General features: G+C 41.0%; 2 protein-coding genes and 4 non-coding genes across 8 annotated transcripts in view; all 6 read right to left on the bottom strand.

Annotated features, from left to right (window-relative positions):
* Positions 1-1,850, bottom strand: part of khk (ketohexokinase) — a 6,794-nt gene extending 4,944 nt beyond the window's left edge. For 2 of the 3 annotated variants that reach the window (XM_031855753.1, XM_031855761.1), the window contains exons 1-3: positions 1,664-1,850; positions 988-1,104; positions 48-182 (exon numbers count right to left, since the gene is read on the bottom strand). In XM_031855753.1, the coding sequence (XP_031711613.1) occupies positions 48-182; positions 988-1,104; positions 1,664-1,764 (353 nt within the window). In that variant the 5' untranslated portion in view covers positions 1,765-1,850. The remainder of the gene's footprint in view (positions 1-47; positions 183-987; positions 1,105-1,663) is intronic. The other variant, XM_031855768.1, reaches the window with a different exon arrangement.
* A 493-nt stretch (positions 1,851-2,343) lies between these two features.
* Positions 2,344-2,415, bottom strand: trnat-cgu (transfer RNA threonine (anticodon CGU)). The gene has a single exon. It is a non-coding gene; the product is annotated as a tRNA-Thr (tRNA).
* A 242-nt stretch (positions 2,416-2,657) lies between these two features.
* trnat-cgu (transfer RNA threonine (anticodon CGU)) lies at positions 2,658-2,729 on the bottom strand. Its single transcript has one exon. It is a non-coding gene; the product is annotated as a tRNA-Thr (tRNA).
* Positions 2,730-3,074: 345 nt separating this feature from the next.
* On the bottom strand, positions 3,075-3,146 carry trnat-ugu (transfer RNA threonine (anticodon UGU)). Its single transcript has one exon. It is a non-coding gene; the product is annotated as a tRNA-Thr (tRNA).
* A 1,703-nt stretch (positions 3,147-4,849) lies between these two features.
* Positions 4,850-13,277, bottom strand: LOC116387455 (gamma-glutamyl hydrolase). The gene is made up of 9 exons (XM_031854566.1): positions 12,804-13,277; positions 12,126-12,240; positions 11,196-11,246; positions 10,597-10,681; positions 9,894-10,032; positions 8,280-8,386; positions 6,908-6,998; positions 6,584-6,721; positions 4,850-6,128 (listed from the first exon to the last, which is right to left on the bottom strand). Exons 1-9 carry the CDS (start codon positions 12,910-12,912, stop codon positions 6,007-6,009), a joined length of 957 nt encoding a protein of 318 aa, XP_031710426.1. The 5' UTR covers positions 12,913-13,277; the 3' UTR covers positions 4,850-6,006.
* trnat-ugu (transfer RNA threonine (anticodon UGU)) lies at positions 7,996-8,067 on the bottom strand. The gene has a single exon. It is a non-coding gene; the product is annotated as a tRNA-Thr (tRNA).
* Positions 13,278-16,606: the final 3,329 nt, after the last annotated feature.

The following is a 16,606-nucleotide window of genomic DNA, read 5'->3' as shown; positions in this document are numbered from 1 at the left end:
CACACACACACACACACACACACACACACACACACACACACACACACCTGTTCATGTGCAGGATGGTGCGGCTTCCTGTGCTGATGTTGCTGACGACCACAGAGGCTGGAAGGACACACTGAGCGTGCTCAGACACCAGAGACACATCGATATGGAACTTCTGAAAATCCTCCAAAATAAAACTACAGACAATAAACTGTTTCACATCTCCTCTGTCCTTCACAATAAAACTACAGACAGGAAACTGTTTCATGTCAGTGTCTTAACCCTTTACACTGATCAAGTTCCTCCTCACTGAGGATCTCTGTGGACAAACGAGACGTGGAAACAAGGGGAGAGAAAGAAGACAAGGAAAGAGGAAGGACACAAGGAAAAATGTAAAGAAAAGGATGCAATGAAACACAAAGAAAGAGAAAGGAGACGCGGAAACAAGGAGAGAGAAATGAGAAGGAAATGCGGAGAGAGAAAGGAGACAAGGAAAAATGTAGAGAAAACGATACACTGAAACAAAGAGAGGACACAAGTAACAAAGAGAAGGAGGAGAAACGAGGAAACAAGGAGAGAGAAGGGATGAGAAGAAAATGATGAGAGAGAAAGGAGAAGAGGAAACAAGGAGAGAGAGGGAGAGAGGAGAAGAAGAAACAAGGAAACAAGGGATGAGAGAGGAAAAAAGGAAGAGAGATTAAGGAAATGAGGAGAGAGAAACGAGAAGAGCAAACGAGGAGAGAGAGAGGAGACAAAGAAACGAGAAAGGAGAGGAGGAAATAAGGAGAGAGAGAGGAAACAAGGAAGAGAGATGAAGGAGACACAGAAACAAGGAGAGATTGACGAGACGAGGAAACAAGAAGAAAGAGACAAAACGTGGAAATGAGGAGAGATAAAGGAGACGAGGAAACAAGGACTTGTGTAGTTTCTGTAGTTTCTAGAACTAGACCTGATCCCTGAGACCTCCTCCATGTACTGATGGACGCATTGATCGGTACTCACTCGGCCACAGGTCCGGCAGACAGAGAGCCCATGAAGGCGCTCGGCGCTCCGAGCAGCGACAGCACCGTGCAGGAGTTGGAAGCGTTTCCTCCTCGCTGCCAGCGCTGCGACAAACACCTGCACAGGTACAGAGAGGGATGACATCACTGCATCAACGATCAATATCACTGAAGAAGACTGTACATGAAAACACGTTTCACTTCCTAAAGGCAACATCGAGAATCAATAGCAAAGAGCATTAATCCGCAGAGGTGCATGCTGGGATATGATATCATTGATAATTGATTGAATGATATTTATTAAAGTGGCCATGTTTATGATCAATCAGAATAACACTCACATCGATGTAGAAGCACCTTCAGAATAAAATATCACGTCGTGGATTCCCCTTCACAATAAAATACCACACCTCGTTTCAATCTGCGGGACCGTGAGCGCGCGAAACCCACTCGTCACACCGCGCACTGAGCTTTGATTGGTCAGTAGACAGCGCGTCTGTACGCGTTGGTCTGTTATCTCGAACATAACCTGCTCCGGGGCAATGCATTGCTAACCAACAGTTGGTGCTAGCATTAGCCTGTGTGCTAACCAACAGTTGGTGCTAGCATTAGCCTGTGTGCCAACCTGCTGTTGTTACTAGCATTAGCCTGTGTGCTAACCAGCTGTTTGTGCTAACCTGCTGTCTGTGTCTTCTTCTGGGTATTTGTCGACCACGTTGATGATGTCGAGACACACCAGACCCACACACAGAATCTTCTTCTTCTTCTGTTCGTCCATGTCGATCCACACAAACTCACTGTTCACACAGCTGCAGGCTGGACTTTACACTTTCTCATTATCTAGTCAGCTCACAACAATACGACTCACCACTTCCTGTCAGCAGAGATGATAAAATAAGAGCCTCACAGACAGTAGCTGCTCTTCACTGGTTTTACTTGCTTACCCTCACCTTCTGTGTTTAAGTTGGTAGAGATCTTGTGTCATTGTTTGTGAGCTATTTTAGAGTATAAAACATCCTAAATTTCGGTTAGACTTTAGGGTTGGGAGGAAATAAATTTGTTTTGTCATTTGTATGGTCTCTCCTCCAGGATGTGACCAGGGTTTACTATGTCTAATGATCTAATCTGTCTCTTTTCTCTATAGATGACACATTTCAGCAGCAGCCATGTATGGCCAAATTAAATTAATACCACGGTACCGGTGCTCAAAATATAACTTTCTGTTTTTATGGGTAGCTTTAGGTTGAGGAGAACAAGACGCAACAATTGTTGTATTAAGCATTTGCATGTTTTTCATAACAAAGCACTTTGTTATTGGTAGAATTTCCCATTTCAGATCACAAAGAACTTGATTTCTAGGCATGGATGGGGGTTGAACCCATGATCTTTGGTTTACGAGACCAACGCCTTACCACTTGGCCACCACGCCACAAAATCAGGTTATGCTTGTTTCATTGTCACAAATGGTCCCCATACATATTTTTTTATAATATTGCAGTTTTATGACTTATAGCTGGAAGAGACGAGACTGAACTGAGCCTCACTCAAAAACTTATGTTTCTGATGTCACATAAAGGATCAATGACAACTCTTTTTGATCTAGACATGGATGGATGTATTGATGTGGTTCCTTTTAGAAGACAAACAATTTAATATTCTGTGTAACTTATAAGGCATGGATGGGGGTTGAACCCATGATCTTTGGTTTACGAGACCAACGCCTTACCACTTGGCCACCACGCCCTCACACAAGCACTTTCAAAGAGGTGTCTCATTGCCACGATGTTCGGGGATTTGTTTAGTTCCACTTAGTGCTGCTTTCCTTGCAAAGCAGGTTTTCGTTGCTGTTTGACGATCCAACAAACACTTTATTTGATGCGTACTTGTCTGGACAAACTAACAGATGGTGACTTGATGCTATGGGGGGAGTTTTTTACATAGCAAATACAGAGCGTGAAGCAGCTGCTTTTATTCAAGTGTTGAGCTGAGATTTATTCAACAAATAGCAGCTTGCACTGGAGTGCGACCATAACGTACGTTCCTGATGTCCCATAAAGTGTCACACAGATTTTGATGTGTTTAAAAGCCAGGCACGGATGGGGGTTGAACCCATGATTTTTAGTTTACAAGACTAACACCTTACCACTTGGCTACCATGCCGTGACACTTGTGAGGAACCCAGGTGGATTTACTCTATAAAATCTTTCATTTTTAAAAATTAAACCACATCTGTCAGTCAGTTCCGGCACTGACTTCCATGCTCTTTCATGCTTTCATGCGTTGCGTCACGATACGATAAGATACTTAACAAAGAGATACAAAACGAAACGATACAATAAGAAACAATAAGAAACAAAATGAAACAAATGATGTTACTGCTGCTTTGGGTCAAATGCCAATCACAGTTTGGAAAGAGATTGGAAATAACAAATGTTGTCGATTTAACATGTGACTAGCTTTCCAAAAGTGGAAACAGCAAAGACCGTAATCCTTTGAAAAGTGGCGTTTGACGTGTTGAAGCTGTTGTTTTTGTAGCAGGATGAAGGTGAATTGTGTTAATTTCACTCTTTTTAGAAGTCAGACAGATGTTGGGATTTACAGTTAATCTGCAGATTTCTTCCTTTAAGAGGAAACAAAGGTGCTATTAGAAGCACTGAGCTTTGCTTCACTGCCTTTATCGTCTGATTATCCATCGGATGGTTAAACAAACAAGCAAAACCTTAGCAATCAGCTGTGCAATCAATGTGTGTAAAACCACTGAGTTGAGCAAGTACATGTAATACAAAATGCTGTAAAGCAGGATTTGGACAAATACTTCAGTTTGTAGGACTCATTATTAATAAAACAAAACAAAAACAGGAAATATTGGATTTTTATTCATTCATTTTTACTTTGGCTGTACTTTTCACCGGATGACTTTTCTTGCAGCAATTAACATAACGTTCCATTGTGGTGACACAAGATCGTTTAAACCAGACTGAAAAATAAAAATCAAGTTATTTGTTTGATAAAACTCATTGGTTTGGTTTACTGGTTTTAGAATGGTGACTGATGAACAAAAAGCCACAGCATTAAACATTCAAGGTTACATTTCAAAATGTACTAATTTTAAACAGATTTTTCCACTTTTCCCATAAACAGCAATGTTGAGAAAACAATGTTTTCAGGTTTTTTAACCCCTTTGTTTGATGAGAATGTAATTTATTTAGCTTTACTGAAATCTGCCGACTGTAAAATTGAAAAACAAATGTTTTAATGTAAAAACCTGATAATCTGTAGAGATATAGCATCTCTGACGACATAACATACAAAATACTCTTTTGGAGTAAACACGTTAAAATGCCCACAGAGACACACAAGAATACAATCATGTAAAGATGAACTCTTTCTCAAGACTCATCTAAAGAGGTTTGTGATCATTGATATTAATTTCATGAAAATATGACAGTAGTTCTTTCATTTCTCGTTTGCAGGCACTGAATACTGCATATGAGGGATGAAGAACTACTGTAGGATAACAATAATACATAAAGGAGGAAGGAATAGGGCACTGGGCAGTTTGTAATCTTGTAAAACTCTGTGTTTTGGTTAGAAGTAACATTTCATTTTAAAGTGGCATCTGTAGATTGAGATGTTAATTGAGGCACGCCTAGTTAAATGTATCCTACAAAGGTTCATATGATATTTTACGAAAAGTTACTCCTCATTCTTTGTGTGTTTTCCTACTAATGTCCAGCAACACATATTATGGTTACATGATTGCGGTCTTTTCAAAATAAACTTCCATCATTACAGGAAACAACTTAGTTAGTTTAAAGCAACAAAACTACTTAGTTAGGTTAGGAAAAAAGATCGTAAAATACTTGCTTAGGTTTAGGAATATGTCGTGAAATACTTAGTTAGCTTAAGGCAACAAAACTACTTGGTTAGGTTTAGGGACAGATTGTGGTGTGGGTTAAAATAACGTTTTACTTAAGTTACGTGACAAATAAACGAACGCTGACTTCTCGTTTTGCTCGCTGGTTTCCTGGAGGAAAGACCAGTGTTTATTTGACGCCTCCACCTTCACCTCCCGTCCTGCATCCCAGTAAGACTTTTTGCTTTATACTTCCTGGTTCATGGTTGATCACATACTTTTCCTAGGTTTTACTACGAATGCTGTAAAAGCACAGCCTGCCTAGTTCGTGTCTCATTTGTCAGAGGTATCATGTTCTTGTTTTATTATTCACACTCTGAGATAAAAAACTAATTGTAGACAGGAGGTGCTCAACGTAGGGAACTTGTTTCTCATCAAACAAAACCAACATTATGTGCTGAGGTGACGATTTTTATTGACTACGTTGTCTCCAGAAAGCCAGAGAAACATGTTTACAGGGACAGAAACAAAACAAAGGAAATACCAAAACCAAACTGGCAGTGATTTGGGAAATTATTGGATTGCGTACTTGAGGCAACTTGAGTGGTTTTAAATGTTGATCCCCATGTGGTTGATTTCAGGAGACGGATGAAATGTAATAGTGTCAAACACCAGTAGAGGCATCCAGTAAAGCATTTTAAACACACAGGGATGAGTTTTTTTGGTGTATTAAACAATCGGATATTTGAAATTGTATCTTATTTTTCTTCACAAAGTGTCTATCACTATTATCATGATTAGTTTAAATTAATTGAATTATTGGACCTAAATAACTGGAGGTAGAATATAGTCCCTTCAATGTTACTACTGTCACTTTTTGAGCAGGTCAGACAACCCCGTTAAAAAAACAAATCATCACACTCTAAGGTGATTTGGATAGACAGCATCATATCATCATTTCGCTTTATCCCTTTTTATTTTTTACTTCTTGTGTCATTCATCACTTCATTTCATCACTGTCCTGTCGGCACCTCTGCATTTCATATAACTGTGCTAATCAGCTACGCTTAGCTGCTAATTACTGACTTGATGTTTGTTTTAAACTTCCTCCACTTATGACAAATTGTGACTTGACCGAGTGCGTTTCGCCTTCGCTGCTGTCAATCAATCAAAGTAATAGTTCTGCACAAAGATGGCTTCAGTGCCTTTGTAGATGGGAGAGAAGTTATAGATGAGAGCTCGCTCTTCCTCCTTGGGGCTGGAGAAGTGGTGCCGGTTCTTCATGGCTGAAGGGGAGAAAGAGAGGAAAGAAGAAAGAGAGGAGAAAAAAAGGAGCATTAAGAAACTTACAGCTGCTGCTTCCTTCTGAAATTCTAATAGAACTCGTCAAACTCCATCTGCTGATGAAGATAATAATAACACATTTAATTTGTATAGTACTTTAAAAGGTACTAAAAGCCACATCACGTTGTAAAAACAGACAGTAACAGCAATAACTGTATCGTCAGAAATCATTCAATGATGGATTTGTCTTAACACATAGTTTTAATTGTAAATAGTTATTGTTTTGCATCAGGAGTTATGTAGCAAACTAATCAGATCTTTGTGGCCCACGGCCTAATTTCCATCAAATTCCTGTGAAATCAGTGACCTAGTATTTTGGATATATTCTGCTATGAAATAAATAGTAACAACCTGATAAGCTGGGGTAATAAAAGCATGTAGAGGTACCACACGTTACCTTCAGAGACAAAGAAGCTGCCAGTGTAGAAGCAGGCTGCTACAGCAGCGGTGGAGTGAATCATGCCCGGTTTATCTACCCACTCATAGGAGCTTTTCTCTGGATGCCACTGCACTGCATAAAATGGGTAGCGGTAGGCTGAGGAGAACCAGAATAATCAGCATCACCCTCATTATTATCATTATTCAAAACACCAGTTCAGTTATGAGGTGATGGTGCCATCTAGTTGAAATCACAGTAGCTATCTGTTGTATCATGTGCACTAGTGAACAACATGAAATAATACAACATTTAAACTGCAAAGTAGTCAGGGAGTAATGGTACCTTCCATGGTGGAGATGAATTCTTTCTTCCCATCATTGTTAGTGGACAGGACCTTGTAAAACCTCTTCAGCTTGCTATTTCGGCTGTAGTTCTGTTGGTTCAAAGGCAGAGATTTTAGGTCTTGACTTAAATATATTAATATAGTTTTTGAAGCCCTGAAGTGAATTTGCTCCTTCTGCATAGAAAATAAAGAAAACAATATTCAACAATTTGGTCAAATTCAGTGGAGTGTGGTGCTATGAATCAGTACTCCTACGTGAGACATTTATAACATTCAACTTATGTATCACAGTTAGTTTTAATATTTTGCTCCTTATATCAAAGGTGCGGATGGGGGTTGAAACCATGACCACCACGCCCACTTCTAAACAGTGTTTAGCATGAACCTAGTCACAAATACTTCAGATCTGAATCATGCTGATACCACTTTGTTTTTCCCTGATATTCAGGGTGCTTTGTACGCAGATGTTGCTTTCGCTCAACTGGCTTTCATGGCTTCGTTTGCTAGGATCACATCGTACAGCATTCTCACTGAAAGATAGCGGACACATCATAGTAGAGTTCACTTCTCAAATCCATCAACTAAGGATCACAAGGAGATGTGCAAGCTCCTTATAAGGCATGGATGGGGGTTGAACCCATGATCTTTGGATTACCACTTGGCCACCACGCCTCAGAACTTCGTGGTTTGCATGCTGAAAACAATCGGGGAGCAAACAGAGATCTTCTGGCTTGATGGATCACTGTTTGTTGGACCCAACCACCTTCCCTAAAACCAGCCTTGTGTGTGCTTTTGCGGCCCTTTTACTTCCTCGTTCATGATTACGTGGATAACATACAAAAGTATTTTGGGATATCAACGAATATCCCAAAGTGCATTACGTTTTGTAGGCTATGCTACGAAAGCTGGAAGAGACCAGCCTGAACTGAGCCGCACTCAAAACCTGATGTTTGTGATGTCACATGAATGATCACTGACTGCTTGAAATGACAAGCTCCTTATGAACTAGATATGGAGCTTGTCATTTCAATGAATTGATCTTTGATTGATGTGATTAATTTAATAACACAAAGAAATTGATACCACCAGGTATGGATGGGGGTTGAACCCATAATCTTTGGTTTACAAAACCAACACCTCACCACTTGGCCACCACACCTACTTTCTGTGCTGTAAAAGCGTGTTTTGCATTCTGTTTGACGTTCCGAAAACAATCAGGGAATGAACAGCGGCCTTCTGGCTGACGGATCACTGTTTGTTGGACCCATCCACCTTGCCTACCACCAGCCCCCGTGTGTGCTTGTGCCGCCCTTTTACTTCCTCGTTCATGATTACTATTTTGGGTTATCATCGAATTACGGCAGAAAATACCTGCATAGACAGACTCCAGCTGTGGAAGTTGGAGGTGATGTTTTCCTCGGCCAGAGACTGCAGCAGGTCTTTGGGGAAACTTCGGAAGAGACGGCTGGACTGGGCCGCTAATGGGGACGGACACCGGATTGTGGCGAAGCAGGAGGTCCGGAGAAGCAGTTCACACAACACAGGAGAAGGTAAGTTACATTTAATGATAGTTAGAAAGGGTTGTTTAATACATCTTTACAATTGGAATAAGTCATTTGACAGCAGGGTCAGAGATAAAGGCTAGCCACATGTGATTTCAGGGTAAGGAGAGCAATGTTCAGGCTCATTTGCATGGGATCCGCCCACATTTAACCATATTGAGCACCATGAGTGATACCGCTGTGGGTCGAATACCCACCACAGTTTGGTAGCTACTGGAAGTTAGGAATCTTTGCTCTTTTAGTAATTTTCAAGAAGGAATTCAGTAAATGAAATCCTCCCTAAGTGTGAAAATCAAAGAAATACAAGTCAGTCATTCAGATAACTGGACAATTTTAGAAGAAATGCAATATAATATTATAGTTAATATAATGCTGAAATAATTAATATTTCTAGAGAATATTTATTTGATGTGAGAAATATTTGAGATAACTAGAGTGACCGCGTACAACAAACTCAGTGTAACAATTCAGTAAAGATAAAAAGGCGTCACATCTCCTTTACCTGAGAACTAACCTGATTGTCCCACATTAAGCATAACAGGTGATATTAGATATACTTTCTATTATTAAGCATAACAGGTGATATTAGATATACTTTCTTATAAAGGGAGGATTGCTATAAAGAGAATCCAACGTTAAAATGTCATAAATAAAAGGATTCCTATATATTCAGGGAGCAACAACCAGCGATCCTTCAGCCAGGAGGCTGCTGTTTGTTCCCCGCATGTAAAAAGAGAAGTTGATGTATTTGTCACGTAACTTTCGTACTTCTATACCCTTTTAACCCAAACTACAATCTTTTCCTAAACCTAACTAAGTATTTTTGTTGTCTAAACCTAACTGAGTAGTTTCCTGTGAAGAAGGAAGTTTATTTTGAAAAGACTGCTTGTACGTAACGACACGCGTTGCTGGACTTTCGTAGGAAAACCGCACGAAAAGGAGTAACTTTTCTTAAGATCTCATACGTGTGAGGATGCAACAGGTGTTCATATGTAACTAAAAAACTCACAAAGACTTCCTCGATTCAGTCAATTTCCAACTTGTGGCCACAATCAAAAAAGGGTTTTGTCTCAGTTGACCCTTTGCTGAGTCCTGCCCCTCAAATGCTGACTGGCCAATGATATCGTAGCATCGGCCAGCTCCAAACCGTGACAGACAACTATCTGGTTCTGCTCCATAGACTCTCATAGACTCTAAAACTAGTTGATGTTTTAAATACATCTCTATAAGACATTATCTGCCACCAACAGCCTATTATGAAATTTGAGTGAAGCATATATTAACTCTCTCTAAAGTTTGCTTGACAAAAAAAGAATAAGAGGTAAGTGTAAACGTCCCGTGACGAGGAAAACAGCATAAAGAAAGGGGGCTATTGAAGAATAATAACTAAGAAATAGAGCAGAGGACAGGAAGAGAAGAATACCTGGTGTTAGAGTGAGAGGTAGAGCCACGGCCTTGGTGTCGGTGAGGGTGAGCAGGTTTTTGTTGGCTGTGAGGACAGACAGCTGCTGGAAGCCCTGACAAGTTCCCCAGATAGGGAAGTAGTCCCTGGCATCGTTGGCCTGCAGAGGACAGGAGAGTGAGGAATGAGAATCTATCAACGAGGAAGGAGCGATGTAACTCTACTTACACCTACGATCCAAGTGCTTCCATCTCATATGGCCGCACACCAAGTACAGCTGAGGCTCAATGTGGCTCCAACAGTCTGAAATAATATCTATAACGTCTTGTTATGACATAAAGACGTCAATAAATTACCCTTCTTGTACATTTTGAAGCGACTTTGTGTCTTTAAAAAGGCGGCAGCCAACAAGTGTCTAAATAAGACGACGAAACGCCATCACGCTGACTAGTTTGTCTTCACAGCGTCGTGTTTGTACTCGTGTGATTTGGTGTGATAATCAATGAAAGATAATCACTGAGGTAATTGTTTGACTGCAAATGTATTTCAAGAAATAGTTTTTTTACATACAAGAATAATGTCGAATCATTTCTTAATTAATCGTTTTTTTCTTCTCATAAAATAATCAATAAGAACCGATAAGAGCACTACTATTGATTAAATCCCAACGGTGCCCGTCCCTACTCGGCAGTCAGTTGAACGAGTCAGATGTTTTATATCTTACCTTCAGAGCCAGTCTGTAGAAGATCCTGGCTGCTCGACTGAACTGCGACGTTTGAAGATCTACGTCTCCTCCCGGCAGCAGCAACCTGAGGAAAAAACACACTGTTTACGTTTAGGCTGTACAGGAGTGGAAATCTCGCCTACGGCATCACTGACGTCACCTTTAGACAGTTTTCATGTGTCGAAACATGACTCGTGATGAGTGCAACATATGCGCTTACATTTTACAGAACGTGAAGACAGTATACACAGCTAAAAGAGTGAAGCCATAGACCATTGATGTTTCCTTATTTATGTAATGCAAATAACTGTAAGTTGACTTATACAGCGTCTATCCAAACTAATGGGACTTTACTGATGTGCATTGACAGCTTTGAACAATATTCTGTTGTAAAATGCACAACTTCTCTCAGCAGAAAAGCAGTGGCCGGAAATCTGCTGTTTATATACATTTACACTTTGCACAGTATTCCAAAACCTGCAGTTTGAAGCCTTTGACCACATTAAAGATCGACAACTGTGCCGTAATAGATAAAGACATTGCTAAACTTACCAATACAAACTGTTGCGATGACAACAAGAGAACTCCAGTGTACTCACCCATTTATCGAGGAGAAGGTGTTAGCATATTCTTCTTCTGTGCGATTGATTCTGGTGACCGAAAAAAGCCGATACATTACACAGTGATTTGATCTATTGTTATTTGAAAATATTGATTAGAGCAGATTAAAGGAGTATTAATTGTTCGACTGTTCCTAAAGTGGCCTTTGTTTTGTCATTGTATCATAATATACAACAAGGATGTTATCAATGATTTATCTAATGAACCAATATCCTTTATATAAAGTAAATGGTCGTGCCATATATTTGTTTCAAGCATGAGACCAAAAAAGCCTTAAAATTGATTTATTCAGACTTTCTTCTTGTTCGTTGAGAACTCATCTACTTTGTAATCTGAGCCCTTCTGTTCGTCCTGAGAACCACATGGGCTCTCTTCTTTGTTTTGTAACGTTTTGTCGAAGGAAATAGCCCATTAAAGGAGACACAAAGGGAAAACTATCTGCTGGTTTACATCACAATGCAAAGTGTTTGGGCCCAGAAACCAGCCAGAAGAAGCCCCCCCTCCCCCCACTGAGGTGACTTGTGAAGCAGCCACAGGGAATGCATTGTATCTGTCTCTGGGGGTAGACTGGATGTAATCAGTTAAAGTTGTCTACAAGACAAGAGTGTTTTCTGGAGGATTGAATTACACGTGCCACAGGACCCTAAATCTTAAGGATTCAAACTTTAAATAACTGTAGTTGAAGACATGAAGCAGGTCCTAACTATATGTTGAAACCCGGGCACCTGGGAATGCATGCACTGGATTTAATGGGATCTTAAAGATGACGGCACACATATGTTTTAAAGATAAACTGGTTAACACCCTGCAGCTAAAAGTGGCCCCAGAGCCCGCTATACTACAGCTGAATCCAGTCTGGCTGCTACACCAGACAGCCATGAGAGAGATTCCACATCTGGATGTTGTACCTGATGGGTACAACCCTCGCTCCGGCTCCCTCCAGGTATTTCACATAGGATGCCGCAATGTATGATGAGCCATGAGCAAACTGGTCTCCTGGAATATTTTCCTGCGCCAACACACCTAGAGAGGAACGAAGACAAAAAACAAGACTTATATCTTTAAAAAAACAAACTGATCTACACATGGATGGATTACTGAACAGGCCGACTGTGTAATAGCACACATTTGCACAAGTCACCCTAACAATTATGAGACAGACACAAAGACAAATAAAGCATGAAAAAAAAAGAATTCTAGCAAGAAAAAGTATAAGAAATACTTCCGGTATTTGCAGGTCACATATTTTTGGGGTATTTTTTTTCGTGTTGAAACACAACATTGAAAATACAGATGTGGACATCTGGCGTGTGTCATTTTATTGAATGGCGATAATAACTACAACTCTAGGGAGCTGGTTTGTGATGCCGGTATTTTTTAAATTGTGCATTCATAGAAGCAGCTAGAAGACGGACTCTCTCTCTCTCTCTCTCTCTCTCTCTCTCTCTCTCTTTTTCAACACACGCACACCTTTTCTCGAACGTTCTCGGTTAGAGTTACATAACAGCAATCATAATCCGACAGTGTATCTCTCTCTGTGCAGACGGACGGACACACAGAAGCCCGTTCACGGGGCTGAATCTTACCGATGACCGGTCGGTGATTGAGCTGCTGGCTTCTCCCCGCCGCGCACAGATGCGCCGCGCAGAGACAGGCGCTCAGCACCGCGCACAGCGCTGCGGTCGGCCGACACATCCAAAACACCGGTGCGGTGATTAAAAAAAAAAAAAAAACTGGAGACAGGGGATGCAGAGGCTGGGTCTACTCGGTGAGGATGAAACCTGGCAAAACAATGTTTTATGTCTATTAAAAAAAAGGCACAGAATGTGAAATGATCCGAGAGAAGATGCTTCCTTCCGGGGGAGGTTCTCCTCTGATCTCCTGCTTTTATCTCCTGAAGAGGAGCATCAAGCCAGTCACACGTGGGACCTCCTGTTCCGTCCTTGTAGAAATAGATCCACCAGATCAGACGCCCCCGTATACACAGACTAGTCCATGTGGTGCAGCTCAGGTAGAATTTAGTACCATCTCTTATCAATAAACCTTATGATGACAGGGAGGAAGAGGGAAGAAGGCTGAGGTGATGATATAGAACTCCTTGTTTTATGAATATTATTATTAGGTACCGATATAGTGACGTGCATAGGCCCCGCCCACTTGAAACACATCGGGCATGGTGACTGAAACTGCTGAGTCACATGAACATTATAAATTAAGGAACGGTGGACAGAAGGTGTGGTGTGATATCAAAGTCGATGGAGAGACATCCTGAACATCACTGTATATTGACTTTCTGCATGCATTAGCTATGTTGACATAGGAGCTGTACTTCTGGTTATACAGGTAGTCATGTCACGCAATGTCCATGCATGTACAGCAATACATAAGTACAAAGGTGTGTGGTATGACGATATGGTTAAATAGTAATAAGTACATTTCATAGAGGGTAATGCTGCATCCTGACTGCAAACATTACAAAGTGGCATGGGATGTGTAAGGCACAAGATAGGATGTCTCCGAGAACATCATTTGAACCAGTGGCAGGCCGTGCATTTTATACCTAGGCCTTCACTGCTATCCTGCAGCTGAAATACCACCTTATAATCACATGATGGCACCACAGCTATTATTCATTTTTAAGGCTGTAACTATGTACATCCTGGTATTAAACCGTTCGGTATGAGTCGTTTGAATAAAGCTAGAGCATTTAGAAAACGCAAAAGCCTAAATTCAGGAAAACATAATGCTCTCAGCTGGTCTGGCTGTGGGATCCACCATCATTCCTTAATGACAAGCTGCAACCCAGAGCAATTATCATAGGATTTTACTTTCACAGCTTGAACGTACTGCTCTGCAGTGTCTTTCCTCGTCTCAGCCCCCTGTGTCATGGTGTGTGGTACATCTCACTCGGGTCAGAATGCCCATATTTGATTGGCTGAGCTGCATCACGTGATGTGATTCACTACCCAACAGCCTCTGCTGTTAAGTTTCATTTCACGATAGTCACGTGCTTGCCCACTGACCAATCACAGCACACTGCACCTCGCGGCAGAGCTACACATGGACACTGAGCGGCATGTAATGCTGACGTCATTATAGGCTGGCTAGCAGGTGCTGACACCTCAAAGAATACGCCCAACATGTCAAACTAAAGATCTGATTGGTTGAACACTATGACAATCAACAATATCGTCCCCATTCACTTAAACTGCACTGAATGCACTTCAGAGTCTGCAGGCCTCTGCCTCTGTTCTTACCGAGAGACACAGAGGTGAAATCTGATTGGATAAAAGCTCCACTTAAAACAAGCTGCACTGGAAGCAGAGCAACTGAGGAAGACAGGAGCTGTGCAATGAGAAGATAAGATAATGGGAAAAATATTTTTACAAATTATAATACATGTAGTGTATTTAAGAAAAATTATTAAATTATAAAATAGATATAACTTTGTGATTCTGTTTAGGCCAGCAGAGAAGGCCTTGCAGGCCCTGACGGCCCGCCACTGATTCGCACCCATCTGAGCATCAGTGATATTGGTGAGAAGAGCTATGAGGGGATATTAAGAGAAGACACCCACCAAGCCACAACCTGTTCACCGTGCTGCCGTCGGGTAAGAGATACAGCACTATCTGCTGCCGAACCACCAGACATCAAAAAAGCTTCTTTCCTCTGGCTGTGACTCCTTAATTCATCCTCCACCCTCCATACATAATATAGTTGTTTTTTTTCTTTCCTACGTAACAAATTGTGACTACAATATAAATTTCGTTGTGCAACCATGTCGTACAATGACAGATAAAAACCCTAGTTACCTTGTCTTAAGCTTTGTTTATACTCACGCTTGCCACCGTAGTGTGAGACTCCGCAGACGGAGACGAAGGCGTTTTACTCATTATTCTCAGAAAGGCCAGAGGGCGAACAAACAAAATGATCTGTGAGAATCAAAAAGACGAGTGTAACTCAGAGATATGCCCACAGACTTGTGAGGAATTTGCTGAGAGCGGGGGTTGGGAAGTGGCTGGGTGAGGTGTTAAGATCAGAACAATAGGTCAAGGGCCAAGGAGGGGCTTGTTGGACTTCAGCCAATCAATGAGCTGATCGATGAGCTGAGAAATGTAACTTTGGAGGGACAAAGGCTCTTCGAATTGCAGGAGACGCTCAGACCCCCTCGGTACCATGGGGCAGACATACCTGTCTGTCGTGTGGTGCGGATGGGGCCTCACTTTCATGGAATTTATATGTTTGTTGTGTTATTAATAGTGTGTTCAGTTTGCAACTGTTTAGCTTCTGTAGTTATTAAATATCTTTTGATTTGATTTTGACCTGGACCTGCTGATTCCTGCCCTGCTTGCTGATGAAAGAGACAGCAAAGGGGGGGTGGGGCTGCTTCTTCTCCTCTGTGGCCTTCTTCTCCTCTGTTTGGGACATTTTGAACATAACAGACTGTAGGTGTACCCGGCAAAAACTTCATAAACCAACCTCCACAATAGAGAGGAGGGATTGTAATTCTCAGTAAACTCATATCTCATATTCATGACTACTTTATTCCCTTTGTACAAGAACTGTAAAGAAACAAGTCAAGTATTAAATGCATTATAAAGAAACAAAGGTTGAATATCCCGTAAACAATTTGATGTGGCTGCAAAATATTTACTCAAATGTAGATTTTTAAGACCTCATGTTTCGAAAGCATTTTAAAGTGATTTGTCCTTCTATAGACATGAACATAGTGTTTTTATCAGTGAAATATTTGTGACAGTCACGTCAAGTTACAAAAGTTATCTCGGGCCGGCTTTACTGCCAGCCCGAGCAAGCTTCGGTTGGTTGCTATCTGCCACACATCACTAGATCTCACACACTGGCCCTTTAAGAAGACGCCTTCAGGATGTTGATCTATTCTGTGTATTCTGAGAGCTTTAAATATATTGACTCAAGAGACTTTGCAATCAAGGTGGCTTTGTAGGTAGCCATGCCATTCAAACCTATACATGAAAAGCAATATATAAGTATGAAGATGTGATATGACAAAAGAATAATATTGCACATTTCACAGCAGGGAAAGGGCTGCAGCAGACTGATATAAGAGTACTATAAGAGGCTTCAAAACATCAGTCCACAAGCCAACGGGTGACATCAGGATGACTAAGTCCACCTCATATATACAGACTATGGATACAACTCACGTCAGTACTGGAGTAGCTCATTATAACGTAACTCTTTGCATTTGACATCAACTCAAATAATCTGTGATTGTGTAGTGGACGTCCAAGTAAGTTTCATTTGTAGTAGACAGAAATGGGAACCATGTATCAACGTTTGAGAGATCTGGAGCGAACAACAGTTAGATAGATAGATAGATGTATAGATAGATAGATAGACATATAGATAG

This window comes from Anarrhichthys ocellatus, unplaced genomic scaffold (genome assembly GCF_004355925.1).
Source record: "Anarrhichthys ocellatus isolate YVR2014 unplaced genomic scaffold, GSC_Weel_1.0 scaffold1, whole genome shotgun sequence".
Classification (NCBI taxonomy): domain Eukaryota; kingdom Metazoa; phylum Chordata; class Actinopteri; order Perciformes; family Anarhichadidae; genus Anarrhichthys; species Anarrhichthys ocellatus.
Note: the sequence above shows the minus strand (reverse complement) of the source record. Positions and strands in the feature narration are given on the sequence as shown.